The following is a 15,535-nucleotide window of genomic DNA, read 5'->3' as shown; positions in this document are numbered from 1 at the left end:
TCACTGGAAAACAGTCTTTGCCCAGCTTAACTGGGACAAACCAGACAGAACGGTGTCTTGCCAGTCGGTGTGTTTTCGTACCTGTGTTGTCTCGTTGAAGCCCGGCAGCCAGCCGATCTCCGAAGGACGCTCTTCTGCTCCGTTGCTGCAGCCGAGCGCGAGCAACGCTCCTTTACTGACCAGCAGCATGTCTCCAACATGCAGGTCAATGTCCTCCTCCCTCTCCTTCTTGTAGTCGTACAGTGCTCGGTACTGAAAGCCCTCAGAGCTCATCGTGAAGGCTGACAGCTGAGTATGGCTTTACTATAACTAACAAAAACAGCTTGGAATAGAAAAAGATATGAAAATAGGCTTTTCTGTGATCCTGAGTGGATTTAATGAGGAGAATGTAGACTGACTAAATATGGCGTCTCCAGCTGTTTGTGTGTCTCTACTGTCTCCATGTCTGCTGAAGTCCTGTCATCCCTCCAGGCCAAGCCACAGCCGCCCAATCAAAGCATCTTCGCCGTTCATGAACAGAAGTCTCAGCAGATGTGGTGGCCACATCTGGGGAGGCAAAGAATCAACCTGTGAGACGAGAGCAGGGCAAAGCTTAGCAGCATGCAGGAGCAGAGCCGAAACAATTAGTCAATCCATACAGAAAATGTCTCAGCAGCTACTTTGAGCTTTGTACTCAAACGGCCTCTATAGTCACCTGATCTCAAGGCAACGCAGCACCTTTGAGTGTGGAGGTACGGGAGATTTGCATCATGAATGTGCAGACGTCAAATCTGCAGCAATTGCATTACGCTATCATGTCAATTTAGACCAAAATCTCTGAGGAATGTTTCCAGCACCTTTTTGAATCTTTGCCACATAGAATTAAAGCTTAACTCTCGCCAAAATTGAACCTAGGGTCTTTTTGTGAATGCACCCGAGTCAGACTTTCGTTTAAAAGCATATTTAGGACAGAAGCGACACTTAAAATTTACAGAATTCTTGTTTTTCGGTCAAATGGCCTTTTGAATGGGAGAGCTAGGGGCGCTTTTACCCTAGCCTCAAAATAGCTATTTTTAAAACACTAAGAAGGCTCGACATAGCATGAAACTTTGCTCAAAGTATCACCAGGTCAAAGTGTTTAGAGCATCTCACTGTTGCTGTTGTTTTTCCGGTTGACGTCTATCTAGCAAGTAAAAAATAGTTGAGCGAGGAGAGTACAGATGGAAAGCTCCTATAGCTAAGTTTCATATAAATGCACAGATAATTTGTGGTTTTGTTGTTAATGAAAAACAATATTGACCTTGTAGTTGAAAAATTAGCCTCATATAAGAATGACATTTCCTCCTATGGAGTCTGTTCATTTGCAGATCACCTATTTCTGACTGGGAAAGAAAGATGACTGCAAGCGTAAACAACAACAACTGCTAATATGAGTTGATCAAAACCTCTCTTTTTATTAAACTCTGAACACAAAATGTTCTCAATGATGGAGTTCAAGTGTAGAGCCCCTGGTGATACTTGGAGCAAAGTTTCATGTTGTGTCGAGCTATCTTAGTGCTTTAAAAATAGCTATTTTGAGGCTAGCATAACTGCCCCTAGGACTCCCATTCAAAAGGTAATTTGACCAAAAATGATAATACGTTAAATCTTAAAAGTGGCAATGCCATCCAAAATATGCTTTAAAATGAAAGTTTGACTCATGTACATTCAGAAAAACACCCTAGGTTGCATTTTGGCGAGAGTTACGCTTTAAGGCAGTTCTGCAGACAAAAAGTGGTTCCAACCCAGTACTAGCAAGGTGTACCTTATTAAGTGGCCGGTAAGTGTATATTCATTTATATTTTAGGATATGACATCTGCACAAGGTGTTAACAGCCAAATGTGCACTTACATACCCTACGAGTGTATATACAGTCAGTTGCCAGTTTATTATCTCATATGTACCTATAAACTGGAAACTGACTGTTTATTTAATAGTATACAATTTCTCAAATATGGAAAAGTTCTGTTTAATTTCATTAAGAGGTATTCATTTTTTATAATATTTTGGTTAGTGGTTCAAAACACATCGCTGTGTGTTTCACTTGATTCAACATAACAATTTATAATTCTGACACTTTAATTTAACTTAAAATACGACAAGAAAATAAATAACAGTCCAAAACCCAAACATAGCCCGCTTATAAAAACATAAAACCAGAGCTAAAACCATTAGATCAGAGGTGTCCAACTCAATTTCAAATCAGCCAAATTCACGTACTTGTAGTTTGAAAAAAAGTTGTTTGTCTTTTGGCTTGGCGCACAACTAGGAGGGACAAAATGTACTGTGAACCTATATTGACATGCAGACCCGACCAAAATAAGCAAGGGGACTGATTTAGCGCTCGGGCCTTGACTTTGCCACATGTGCATTAGATGATTAATTTATAAGTTGATCAAAAGTAAATTTAATATTTTTTTTTAAACCAAGTTGTTTAAACATTTTTCAAGCTAAAAAGCTAAATATGGCCCATTTCCAGCACAACTGGTTGGATTTCTCACTTTTCATTGTCTTGTGAGTCAGTAAACTTGAGCATTTGACAAAACAAGAATTTTTTTTTTTTCATCTTCAGGTTAACAAAGTTAAGATATAACCCACATGGTTATAACCCACATGACTGATGGAGAAAGTGGTTGATTAAATCAATAAAACGTTTTTAAAAAAAAGTTAGCTGCAGCACTATACAAAACAGAGAAAATTATCAATTTCTTGCATTCTTTACTAAATATTTTTTTAGCACATATTTTTATTGAGTGTTTTTTCTCTGTTGTATATACTGTATTGTTGTACATATTGTATTTTATAATTATATTCGAAACTTTACGGAAGGAGGCAAACAAGCATTTCAATTCAGTATATGTATATGTCAGTTGTATGACAACTTAAATTTCAACATTATAAAAGTTGAAATCAGAGAATAATCAACCTGTCATCACTTGTTTTAATAACTTGAAAAGTAATCAATAATCAAACTTAATATGAATACATAATAGTTTTCAACTGTCATTTTCATGCTTACAAATTTAAGATGGGTATTTATTACCTTATAAACCATACCATTAATCAGAAAATTTTAAATTAATCGATAGTTGCTGAATCTTTAGAGGCAAATAGAAGAAGCTTGATCACTATTGACATTATTACTTGAGTGAACGACTGGAAAACAAATCTATAATCAATCGTATTTGTATAATGAGATTAATCGTGTGATAAGATTTAAATGAACCTTCGTGGCATACATGTATTATGAAGCCGATTGTTTTAGGACTAATATGTACACTTAAGAATAAACTATAGGTCAGCTTCCAAATAAATCTAATCTATTTTCTAACAGGATATAATCACTTAGAAGCAGAATGTAATATAAAAAGGAGTTCCAGACTATAAAGTATTATAAAGAATAGTAAGTTTTTACAGATACAAGATAAAATGCACACAAAACAAACTTTTTAAAGGGGCTTTCGTTAAGCAAACAGAACAAGGAAAAACGTATCAGACCGAAAATGTAAGGTACTTTCCCACTTGCGATGTTAAACAAAGCAAAAGTTAGTCTTTAATCCTAGTCTACACTCTCACAGTTAGCTACACTTTGAGATAAATAGTGTAAAATTGTCTAATAAAGGCAACAGGCATGATACAGTCAGACAGACTGAATATTTCAGGAAACGGGAAACGACAATGCATGCCAGTGTTAGCTTAGCCTGCTAGCTTGGTGTCTGTCGCTCCAAACGTCTCACCTTTCTTTACTTTTTCACCAATTAAAATCTCCAGCAAAGCGAAGAACGGACGCCATGGTGGAGCAACGGACATACACGACGACTAGATCTCACCCAAACTAATATATACCAATATTTCGATCGATATCTTTTAAAATAAGAAAACACTCATCTATCAGCCGTCTGATTTTAGCAGCTAGACAAGTCGCGTCCAGTTAGCCAATATTATAGGCATTTCCGGTACAGAATGTCAAAATAAAACGTGTTTAATTGACTTAAAACTTAATATTCACTTTTTATGTGAATCTTATGTTAAAATAAGCTGCAATTCAAATGAACAGTTTAAAAGAGTCTACCCAAATGTCACATCTCACTTGTTAAAAAATCGTAACATAACCGTGTAAAGAGCAGAATTGACAAGTTCCGGATGGCTTTCAAAATAAAACACTTATAGCAAACATGTTGCAAAATGTAACGCTTTACATAGCACCAGCGACAAAATGTTATTTTAAAGGCTATTGTTTACAAAGAAGAACATAGTCCACGATCATCTTTTAAAATAGTTTCCGTAACGTTAAGAGACCAAACATGGATTTAAGAGATTACAACCGATTACTGCTGGGCAGGGAGGCAGGGACCTGACGTCACATCCTTTGACCTAGATTTAAATGCAGGAGACCATAGCAACAAAAGAGAGAGCAAGAGGTAGTGAATGTGTGTGTATGTGTGTGTGTTTTGGGGGTTTACTGTATTCATGCTGTCCTCAATTATTCAGGCCTTATACAAGCAGACATCGCAGTCTTCTGTGTGTGTGTGTGTGTGTGTGTATCAGGAAAACACTGCACATCACAAGCTGGGCCGGCCATCCATCAATCCACAGTGTATTTAAAACATTAAATCTTTATTTACATTCATTATAAAAGACAGTCATTATAAAAATAGTATCATAACATCTGATCTCAAATGTATATATATATATATATATATACACACATGTTACACATGTAAACACCATATCCTGGTTTTAGAAACCAGTGGTCAAATATTCCTCACAGCCCGGCACCAGTATACGGCACAGTAGGTCAGAACTCATGCACTAGAGGAAAAAGGTAATGTGATCACTAACATCCGTACTATACATGGTTTCCTCAAAATGGGATAAAATATCAAGAAAATTAGTAAACAATCAAGCATGTTTGTCTTGTAATTATGGAAACATCTTAGTGTGAGCATAGCATCAGGACCTGTTAACATGTTTGTCATATTTGATTCTGGGCCTCCTTTGTACTGATCATGCTGTTCCATCGGATGCTCATCTACATGCTTAAGATGTTTCCCAGTCTATGAACCGACAGGCAGATCCTCCCTGACAGCTGCAGCTCGCCCTTCAGGACACGTCCCACTTGCTCTGAGTGGATAACGTCACAAAACACCCAGATCTCCGCCCGCTCCCTCTGGATGTTGGCGTTACACGTCTGCAGCCTGGAGTTCTGCATGGCCCGGCTCAGAGCCCGCCACACCTGCAGGGACAAAGACCAAGAGATGGGCTAAGGCAAGGAAGACGATGATGAAACAGATGAAGAAAAGTGTGATTTAGGAATTATTTTTTGTGGCATTTTTCGGCCTTTATTTTGTACAGGACAGCTAAAGACATCAAAGGGAAAAGAGAGGAAATACCATGCAGCAAAGAGCAGCAGGTTGGAGTCGAACCCGCAACCGCTGCTCTACCAGATGAGCTAACCAGGCATACAAATTCATTTTTCTGATTATCCGTCACATTTCATGATTCATAAAATGAAAAACAAAAGTTACCAAAGAAAAGTCCAGCTACACAACAAAATCAAACTTGTATAATATACTAAAATATGGCAAAAGTACATTTTGTAGACATCAACAAGCATCAATCTTAGCACGAATCTCAGAAAATAGTGATATGTGGTATAAAAATTATAAGCAGTTATAATTTTACACAACCCAAAGTTATCTATTCTAGTTGTTTGTTTGATTCAACAAGACTAACTTATAGAAATATTCAGTTAAGTATCATGTGTTACCAAAAATTAAAAAAAAAACTTACATGAGAAGTTTTGTTATTTTTGCTTGAGAAGTGATTAATAAGTTATCAGGACAGTTTCAAACAAATCTTTTAACTTGATTTGCAATTGCAACTTTATGCTGAGTTCAGTCTAAACCTGGTAGTCTCACATTGCCAGACTCTCCTCCACAGCACAATGGTAAATCAACACTGCATGCTCTGGTTTATTGGCATTTCTTTAAACCAATCATATTGGGCGGTGCTAAGCACTGGACAGAGCCTCTGTGCCACTGCAAAATGGCCTCGGGAAGGAACTTTTTTTTTGGTGAAACAACAAGTTGTTTTAGTCGTGCAACAGAAAACTCAGATTGGACAGATAGTCTAGCTAGCTGTTTGGATTGACCCTGCAGAGATCGGAGGAGCAGTTAACCATGGGCCTCAGAAATCCACAAGAGTTTAAAATTCCAACACAAAGAAAGCAGAAAGTACTAGGCATCCGGCCGAAAAGAGTGACATCCCGCAGAATTTCCGGTGGCATGGGAGCGATCCTGGAAATGGAACATCATGGATATAGACTAAAACCTGATGATGAGTTGCAGCAGGAACTGAGCACACAAAGGATCAGAATAAATCCAATAGTTGTTGAAACATCAACAACTATTGGATGTATTGTGATTAAAAAAATGGATTGAAAAAAAAAAAAAATTATACAATTCCCCCTTCGTATGAATAGCAATAACTTTAGTGATCCTCTGACTTTTCATCTGATGGCATCATCAGGTCAACATGTTAATGAGTCCATAACTTTGGTTTATGGTGAATACAATTAACATGGTGAACATTATTTACAACATAATTAATATCATACCAGCTAAACATCAGCATGTTAGCATTGTCATTATGAGCCTGTTAGCATGCTGACTGTAGCCTAATGTTTAGGGTGCACAGCACACCACCCCAACGTCCACGATAAGATTCCTGTTGGCCCAGGGAAACTGAGTTGCATCTCATAACTTCCTCTTTCCCCACATTTACTGCCTCGCTCTAAAGCCTTTCAAATAAAGTTATTGATTATAATTAGAATAGTATTCAGCCACACAGAGCTGTGGCTCCTAGTCCTGTTACATGAATGATCTACTGACCTGTTCAATGTCTCTGGCCGCCCCACAGTTGTGCTGACTGATCACCCATTTGGCCCTCTGGTGGAGGTGGAGCCTGTGAGCCGACACCATGTTACGGAACTGCCTGGACAGCGACTGGGAGCTCTGCAGCAGAACTCCTTTTTGTGTGAAGATGCTCCAGGACCGTTTGGCCGGCAAGTCAGTGACAGGGAAGCCGCCTTTGTGTTTTTCAGGAGGCAGTCTGGTGACCTTTCTCTCTGGAAGACAGTTTCGGGTCTCTGAGACGCAGTAGGCATCTTTAAGTTCTTGTAGATTTTCAGCTGGGGTTGATGGTTGATTACGAGGTCTTTTAGCAACAAGATTGTCAACTTCAGGATCTTGCAGTTGGATTTGGGCTGTGTGAGTGTGCGTCCTGCTGTCAGAGACGAGTAAATCCACTGAGCATGTGATGATGGGAGCTGGTTTGGCCGGTCTGATGGGTAGGTGGCAGTCTGCGGCGCTGGGGGACCAGGGGCTAAAGACTGGAGGTGTCCGGCAGGGAAAAGTCTCCAGAAGCTTCTCTGTCCTTTCTAATAGACATCTGAACCCATTAACTGATCCAGGCTGATAGTGCAGAACCACATCATCCATACAGATCAAAGGACTGACTGCACCACCCTCCTCCTCCGCATCTTCCTGCTCATGATGATGTTGATTTAGCTAGACAATGCAATGAATGATGGGAACATGGCAGGAGTCTGTGGAAATTCAAGTAGAATGCTGGTTTGACAGGTATTGGACATTTTTGCACAAGTGCTGCACAATATGCATTTATATTTTTTTAAATCATCATCGAAATCTCAACTGGCGCACATCGCAAAAGGCTGCAACATATCGCAAAAAACACTGACTTTGTTGTGTTAGCTGAAAGAAAATATTAGTAGAGTACTGCACTTTAAAATGTAACTTTTTATTATTTTTTAGTGGTGCCTTTTATATTCAGTTCAATGTCCAATTTGTTCAGTTAAATAATGTTGGAAACAATGATTTCCATTTGTTTCAAATTTAATTAGAAAATTGTTATTGCAACATTATCGCATATTTTCCTCATATCAGTTTTTAGTATATATTTACAGGGGGGGATCTCTCTTCTGATCAACAAATCAGTTTTTAAGGCCCACCATGTGAGTGTATGAATCTATCCCGCTGCAACACAACTGAACTGAGAGGAATAAACTTTAGAACGTGTCAACATATCAAGTGGGGGCCATATCACATAATGACAAAGACTATCCTTTTTAGTGGGAGTGGGAATATCATTTATTTTGTTTGGATGCATTGAGAAAACGTGACACACAAACTAACAACCCTAGTTTAGCTTCCTTTCTAAAATAATCTGCAGATGACATATCAACTGAAAGTAAAACTGTAGATGTAAAATGTGCATTATTAAATCTTGTGACAATAAAACCACAAATGTTATCCAAACCAATTACAGCATGAGATCATGCATTCTATTATATCATGATTTCAATGGCGAGCCCTGGTCACAATACTGTAGCTGTTTCCACCAGATTGAGCTATTTTGACCTATATGGCATTGCTGCTGTATTTTGGAGCTCTAACGCGTTTGATCAATATCAATGTCAACATTGCTGACATATCCCAAACTGTGAGATTACCCAATTATTATTTCAGACAATGATTCAATGTTTGTGTCTTAGTACCATTATGTAAACAAACTGGCATTTAAAGGGTTCAGTTCTGAAATAAAACTACTATTAAGTAAAGATCAGGAATGATAACAAATAACGTTGATTCACGTTAAAAGATTTAACTGAAAGTGGGAAATAATATACAATTTTATACCAGTTTTTGAAACGGACATTTTAATCTTCTAAGGACATCAGAGCAACTTTCTTTAAACTGAGGCACAAGCGTTAAACCGTTCGTAAATGAACTGCTGCCACCATGAGCCGAAGACAAAGACCTTCTGTGGTTGTTTACAGGAAACACATAACTTAGTACCGATGCAGCACAAATATACAAATCACCTAACTGAGCCAGCTAAAGAGCACAGAACACACTGTTTGGCGAAAGAAACAGCAAGCAGTAACGTTAACTTATTAAAGCCAATCTGATCAATCGACGTGTTAAATCTACGACAGCATTTTAAATTCTATCGACAGGAAATGATTTGTTCAGCATGTAGCTAGCTAGTTTATGCTTTAATTGATTTGACTGTTACAGTTTAATACAAATTTAGCTTGTTTTATCAAACATAATAATAATTCAGGAGCCCATGGTTTCTAAAGCTCCCTCACCGGTTGCTAATGTTTTTAGCTTATCATGCTAGCGGACGACGGCTAACTGTCGTTAGCTAAACACAGCTAACAAGCTAGGAAACTCGATGGCTCCGTTACAAGTGTCAATCAGGTAGTTAAAACTCCCCTGTCCTTTTAATACACACATGGTACAGTCCGATTACACTGAGCACCAACCTTTAAAATCAGCTGTTCGTGGTCCTCTTTTAAAAACAGCCGGCTAACATGAGCACAGACCATAGACAGACAGTTAAAGAAAGGAGCTGTGTCCGGCTATGTCCCAATCATGGAGTTGTGCGCTTCCCGGAAACTCTCGCGATACTTGAAGGCCAAGATCACAACTTGTTTTTATATCTGTATTATTTCGATTTTTATTCCCAGTCATAATAATATTATTATGTATGTATATAATTTTATTCTCCCAGTGAGGTGTTTATTAATATGTATCGTATCGACCAAACCCAAACAAAATTATCAGTGTAGTGTTGAAGTATTCAGATCCAGTAAAAGTAATAAACTCTGCTCCAGTAAATGTCCTGCATTGAAAAGTTTCCTTTAGTAAAAGTGTGTAAGTATAATCATGAAAGTATAGTTAAAGTACCTAAAAAATGTCCCTTTTGACTGTTATATTATTAGATTACTCATTACGCATTAATGTAAAAACAGGATTTTACTGTTGTAGTTGCTTGAGGTGGAGCTCACTATTAACTAATGATTATTTTTATTATGGATTAATGGGCTGATTATTTTCTTCATTAATTCATTGGTTTGTTAAAATAGTGAGAAATGGCGTCACAATCCCCAGAGCCCAAAGTGCCACCTTCACAATGTTTGTTTTGTCCAACGTTTTACACCTCAACATTATTAATGCATTACAATTATTAAAGGTACCATGACCAGTGTTGGAAGTAACACTTTACAAAAGTAACGCAATTACAGTAATATATTCCTTTTCGCTGTAACGCAGTAATATAACGCATTACTAATTCAATTTCGATAGTATTATACTCGTTACAATCTCAGTAAGGCGAGTTACAACACATCATAACGCAACATTTGATGGTAGAGGGGGGGGTGGCCTTAACCGACTGCCACTCATTTGAAAGCCATGTCTCTCTCTCATGGGTGGGCCAAATTCTCTGGGAGGGGAAAGCAGAGGAAGGGGAGGTAACCTTGACCCTTAATAGAATAGAATAGAATAGAATGCCTTTATTGTCATTATACACAAGTGCAACGAGATTAAAGCAATCCCTTTGCAGTGTTGACACAAAAAAATATAAGAAGATAAACAGTATAAATATAACAGATAAAAATCAAAAATAAAGTCAAAGATATAAAGTGGTAGTGACTGTCAAGTATATATATAATCAGCTTGAATAAGCATAGGTAAGTGTTAACATCAATAAATAATATTGCACAGTGATGGAATGAATGATAAGTACTAATATTAAGTAAATAAATATTGCACAGTAATGGAAAGGTAATATATTAAATATTGCACTGTATGAAATGAAATTGGACAGATTCCAGTGTCCTTGAGGTATTAATAACGTAACAGTATAAAATACTATATCGGACCATCTGAGCTTTTCTCAAAGGTAGAGCAGGATACCCAGCGCTTGGTTTACCCCTATCTTCATTTCTAGCTACTGGGGGACCATAGGCAGGCTGGGGGAATGCAGATTCATGTTTTTGTTCCATGTCATGGGGCCTTTAACATTAACAAAGGCAATAACCTGGAAATGTTTAAGCATCAAAATTTACCACCAAAATAGTTTCAAATTTATTTTCTGTCAATGGGCTATTGTACTAATGGTTTCAGTTGTACTTGTAGAAAATGAGTTAAACTTTAAACTTATTTTACTGAAGTCATATGTTGTGTAAAAATCTTAATTTATAAAGTAACTAAAGCTGTCAGACAAATGTAGTGGAATAGAAGTGGATAGTGGCATGAAAAGAAAATACTCCAGTAAAGTATATGTACCTCAAAACTACCATTGCAAAAACTGTACTTGAGTTAAGTCTTATTAAAAAAAAGGTATATAAAGTATTATAGCTAAATAAAAGACACTGACACAGTGCAGTAGTTTGTCAATAGGACATTTTTATTTCATACGTCTGTTGACTTTATTCAAATTACAGTAATATACTTGCTGAGATGACCACCGGCTGCAGCCTGGACAGCTAAAACTGACAGCTGTACTACTTGAAGCAATTTTTTTTCTCCTTTTTTCCCCCTCCTTTTTTAAAATTATTCTTGCAACAGAAAAAAAGCACATATGCAATGATGAAGAAGTGAGGTGTGGTGGTGACGTAGTCAGGTAGGTAGGGTTATAGTGCTGGTCTAGAAAAGAAACAAAAAAAAACTAAAGAAAGAAACACCGCGCGTTGTACATGTTGTAAAAGGATCAGAATATGGCACATTTGGTCCACGTTGGTAGTTTTATTATCTCGTTTTCAAACATGTAATAAACAAAACAAAAGAAAACAGATCATCATAGTTTTTCCCCAGAAGCACAGAATTAATGACAGCATATTGAAAACAAGACTGTAGAGGGGGCCGCTCTTTAGGTTTCTCTCTTTTTGTTAAAATCTTGGTTCATCAGCCAATTGTTTGTTTCTATTCTCCCTGGTACAGTATTATTTTATTAATATCTTCTTTCCATCCAAAATGAGTGGGTGGGGGTTAGGTGGGTGAAGGTTTGTAGATTATTGACAGGGATGGCTTTGGACATTCACAGGAAGTAGTCAGGAGTGCGTCTGGTCACATGGGGCTCGCCGCGGCGGGGGGCAGGGTCAAACTGAAGACTGTGGAGACAGAAAAGGTTTGTTATTGTAGGGTACAATAGGGTTAGGTACCAAAAACCAGTTGCTAATATGGCACCGGTGCCTAATCGACCCGTATCTACGTGGATTTTGGTGCCTCATTTCAGTGCCACTGAAATGCCTGCGCTTCTTTCTGATGCTCCGAAACGGATGTTAGAGACAACAAGCTTTTACAGACGCCACTTAAGACTACACTTGGCAACGCAACGTGGCTTAAACAGTTACAATGCTGAAACCTAAATGGGGTAAAGTGTGACTGTATTTCACTGTAGGGGATTCAAACAACGGGACTTACAAAAAAACAGACTATGCGTTCACTTGAAACTTGTAATTCTATGATCCGGTATTAATGAACGACGTCAAGGCGTGAACCATCCAACGCATAGCTTAATACCTGACAATGGACACCTTGAAGGGCTTTAACCAGCTTATATTGTGGTCACTTGCCAAATACTTAACAAAAAAAACATTAATTTATATTTGTTTTACAATCAAAATCTAAAGTTGGATAACATTAACTCCGTTGCCCTGGCTACGCCTGAGAACGGACCTTAGATACGACTTGCCACCTTTAGCAACAGTAGATATTTATGGTCTGCTTAGTTTGTAGAACCCTTCAGCTCAGCTCTGAGCCAGAAAGCTAACGCTATGCTAGCAAGATCATAAGTCAATAATATTGTGCAAAGTTGGCAATCAGTACAAATAATTTGTTTAACATCAAGAAAAGCTAGCTATCCAGCCATATCATTGTCCCCAAAACAATGTAAGGTCTTTTACAAACAATTTTATCTGCGATGTGTAACGTTGCTGTCGGCCGCAGCCTGAAGTAGAAATCTGAACAGTGAACGGGATGTGAGATAAACGTTCGCTGTGAAACTAATTCAGTTCAGAGGGGCAGTATAACTGCAGCTTATGTGTTAGGCCCATCCTGTGGTGTTCAGAGGACAAGGCACTGAAGCGCCACAGTGTTGGTAATAACAGATTCACTTTTCCTTTTTGTTTTTATGTAGCGCATTCATTTAGAACAGTCAGTTTCCTTGGAACTCCTTTGGTAGGTGCCCTATAACATGTTCTTATGGACATCCTGCAGCCAATCAGAATCGAGTATTCACCAAGACCATGGTGTACTAAACATTTATTTTACTTTTTTTTTTTATTGTACATTGCCATTTCATATTTAACAATTTTAACTTGTTTATCTTTATAATTTTTTACTATGTTTATTGGTATGGACCAAAATACCAAGGTAAATTCCTTATATGTGAAAACCTACTGTAGTAATAAACCTGATTCTGATTTGACGATTTTGCTGTATTTTTAATTCTGCAAATGACTCAAGCACATTTTTAGGCCTGTGCAGTTGAGCAAGAACAATAAAAAGGAACTGCATCCCTTATATAGCTCTCTTTGAAAAATACAGGTTATTCTACAAAGCTACGGAGGTCAGTGCCAGAGGTTTCACTTAGTATAATTAGCAGATACTCGCCGGCTGCACGACAGCTAATGCAGCCAGATATAATTTGCCCTACTACCATTGGTGCACTATGTTAATGCATTATGTATAAATGTTACAGGTTGTGAAAGAATAAATCTAAAAAAAAAAAAAAAAATTCAGTCCATCTCTCAGGCCTATTGGAAAAGGAGGTAAACATCAAGTCCTTATACTTACAAAGAGTATTTCAGAGTGTCGTCCAGTTCCATGATGGCTGCCTGGTTTCCACAGCGGTAGCAGTAGTTTGGAGCACTAAATATGGTCACCACATTCTTATCATGGCCCCAGTTGTAGCCCTGAAGGAACAATAAAATGTGTTGTTAGACCAGTAAAGGACCTAATTGTATAACTGTGGCGGTATTTGAAACCGACTACTATACCAATTATTACATGTACCAATTTGGGTAAAATGTTGCATGTGGTATGCAAACAAAAGCCAAATGTGCAGTATGCCAAATAACCTGATGTCGTACCAGTCTACCTCGCCTACTACGTGCCACAACGCAAACAGCTCGGTCATCACCATGTTCACTTTCCCAACTGGAATCTGGCTAAGCCTTGCCGAGCATACTATTTGGTATTTTGCAGTAGGTAGTTTTGAATACAGCCTGTATTTGCCTGCATAGGGACACATTTTTTTATTTTATTTTTAAACCAAGTGTGTGCCAGGTGAAGAGACTCTCACACCAAACCAGTGGGAGTAAAACTGGTACAGAAACAGGAACTGAAGAAGCACTGCACCATTACAAATCCATTATATTGGGTTGTCACGGAGATGCAAGGGTTTTAAGGGTTCTTTAGTCCACTTGTGGGGGAGCATGCGTGTGTCAACTTAAATTTTTAAGCAAAAATGCCAAACATTTTCTGGTTTTAGCTTTTTACATATAAAGATTTGCCGCTTGTTTTATCATTTAAAACTTTTGTACAGATAAACAACCACTTCAAGGACATTACCTTGGGCTTTGGAGCTTTTTGACATTTAATATACTAACAAACTATAAAACTAAAACTCACCATGGGCACACAGAGACAAACCCAAATCAACACAGAATCCTGTAATAAAACATTAACTAACAAGAGTAGTGAGGATAAGAATTGTTCTTAAGGATAACGGTGCTGGCTAAGCACATTGACGGAATATTTGAAAGCAACAAAGATTTATAAAAGGACGTTAGTGTTAGCCACTAGGGCTGCACGATTATGGCCAAAATGATAATCAAGATTATTTTTATCAAAATTTTGATCACGATTATTCCCACAATTATTTGTTGATTATAACCAAAACAAATTGTATTGTCACATAGGCTATTTATAACTGCGAGAGGGAGTGTGATGGACGCTACTCACAAAGAGACGGCTTACGAACGGGTCCAGCACGGGTCGAATGGCGGACACACACGTCGTGTGTATGAAACGTCTGTATCTTCACTGCGCTGCATTTTTAGGAACTATGATATTCTCGCAATGGGTCACATCTCTGGCCCAGGTCCAGGCCCTTGTCCTGGCCCAGGACCAGCAACTCCGTCTCACGCTGTTACTCTACCAACTGAAGTTAGTTGCATTCAGTAACTTCTTCTGTGTTCTTCGCCGTGGCGGCCGCGATAGCAGAGTTACCCGCGGAAACACTGGTACAAATACAGGTTTGCCCCTCATAATTAACAATATACAGCTGTGTTAAAAAAAATTAAAACTGTTGACAAATGTCAGAAGTTTGGACCAGCGCTGTGTGGCGGGGCTGCGTGGAGAGTAGACGAGAGAAAGTAGAGGAGAGATCCAAACACATGCACGGCTTTACAGACGAAACGCAAAATTAAACCATGTCCATGTAAACAGCATTGCAGCGGATGCGAGGACATTAGCACCGGTGCGTCTATCTAGAAACTAAGATGCACGGTGCAGGGAACAACTGGCTCATGATCAGACAGTAGTAGTGGCAGATGGGCTATACAAAAAAACCTGAAGCGTTCTATGAAATGACGCTTAAAAAAATAAAATTGCTCGATCACGCAAATTTGATTGTGGG

The 15,535-nt window shown here is 38.3% G+C and overlaps 3 protein-coding genes across 4 annotated transcripts in view; all 3 read right to left on the bottom strand.

Annotated features, from left to right (window-relative positions):
* Positions 1–3,984, bottom strand: part of LOC116689915 (phosphatidylinositol 3-kinase regulatory subunit alpha) — a 26,020-nt gene extending 22,036 nt beyond the window's left edge. The window contains exons 1-2 of one of the 2 annotated variants that reach the window (XM_032516599.1): positions 3,757–3,984; positions 82–567 (exon numbers count right to left, since the gene is read on the bottom strand). In XM_032516599.1, coding sequence (XP_032372490.1) covers positions 82–273 — 192 coding nt within the window. In that variant the 5' untranslated portion in view covers positions 274–567; positions 3,757–3,984. The remainder of the gene's footprint in view (positions 1–81; positions 568–3,756) is intronic. The other variant, XM_032516601.1, reaches the window with a different exon arrangement.
* Positions 3,985–4,694: 710 nt separating this feature from the next.
* Positions 4,695–9,505, bottom strand: shld3 (shieldin complex subunit 3). Its single transcript, XM_032516718.1, has 3 exons — positions 9,372–9,505; positions 6,913–7,628; positions 4,695–5,255 (listed from the first exon to the last, which is right to left on the bottom strand). The coding sequence occupies exons 2-3, from the start codon at positions 7,519–7,521 to the stop codon at positions 5,052–5,054; spliced, it is 813 nt and encodes a 270-aa protein (XP_032372609.1). The 5' UTR covers positions 7,522–7,628; positions 9,372–9,505; the 3' UTR covers positions 4,695–5,051.
* A 1,772-nt stretch (positions 9,506–11,277) lies between these two features.
* Positions 11,278–15,535, bottom strand: part of LOC116689965 (serine/threonine-protein phosphatase 2A catalytic subunit beta isoform) — a 10,663-nt gene continuing 6,405 nt past the window's right edge. The window contains exons 7-8 of the mRNA XM_032516709.1: positions 13,690–13,808; positions 11,278–12,002 (exon numbers count right to left, since the gene is read on the bottom strand). Of these exons, the coding sequence (XP_032372600.1) occupies positions 11,930–12,002; positions 13,690–13,808 (192 nt within the window). The 3' untranslated portion in view covers positions 11,278–11,929. The remainder of the gene's footprint in view (positions 12,003–13,689; positions 13,809–15,535) is intronic.

This window comes from Etheostoma spectabile, chromosome 5 (genome assembly GCF_008692095.1).
Source record: "Etheostoma spectabile isolate EspeVRDwgs_2016 chromosome 5, UIUC_Espe_1.0, whole genome shotgun sequence".
Classification (NCBI taxonomy): Eukaryota; Metazoa; Chordata; class Actinopteri; order Perciformes; family Percidae; genus Etheostoma; species Etheostoma spectabile.
Note: the sequence above shows the minus strand (reverse complement) of the source record. Positions and strands in the feature narration are given on the sequence as shown.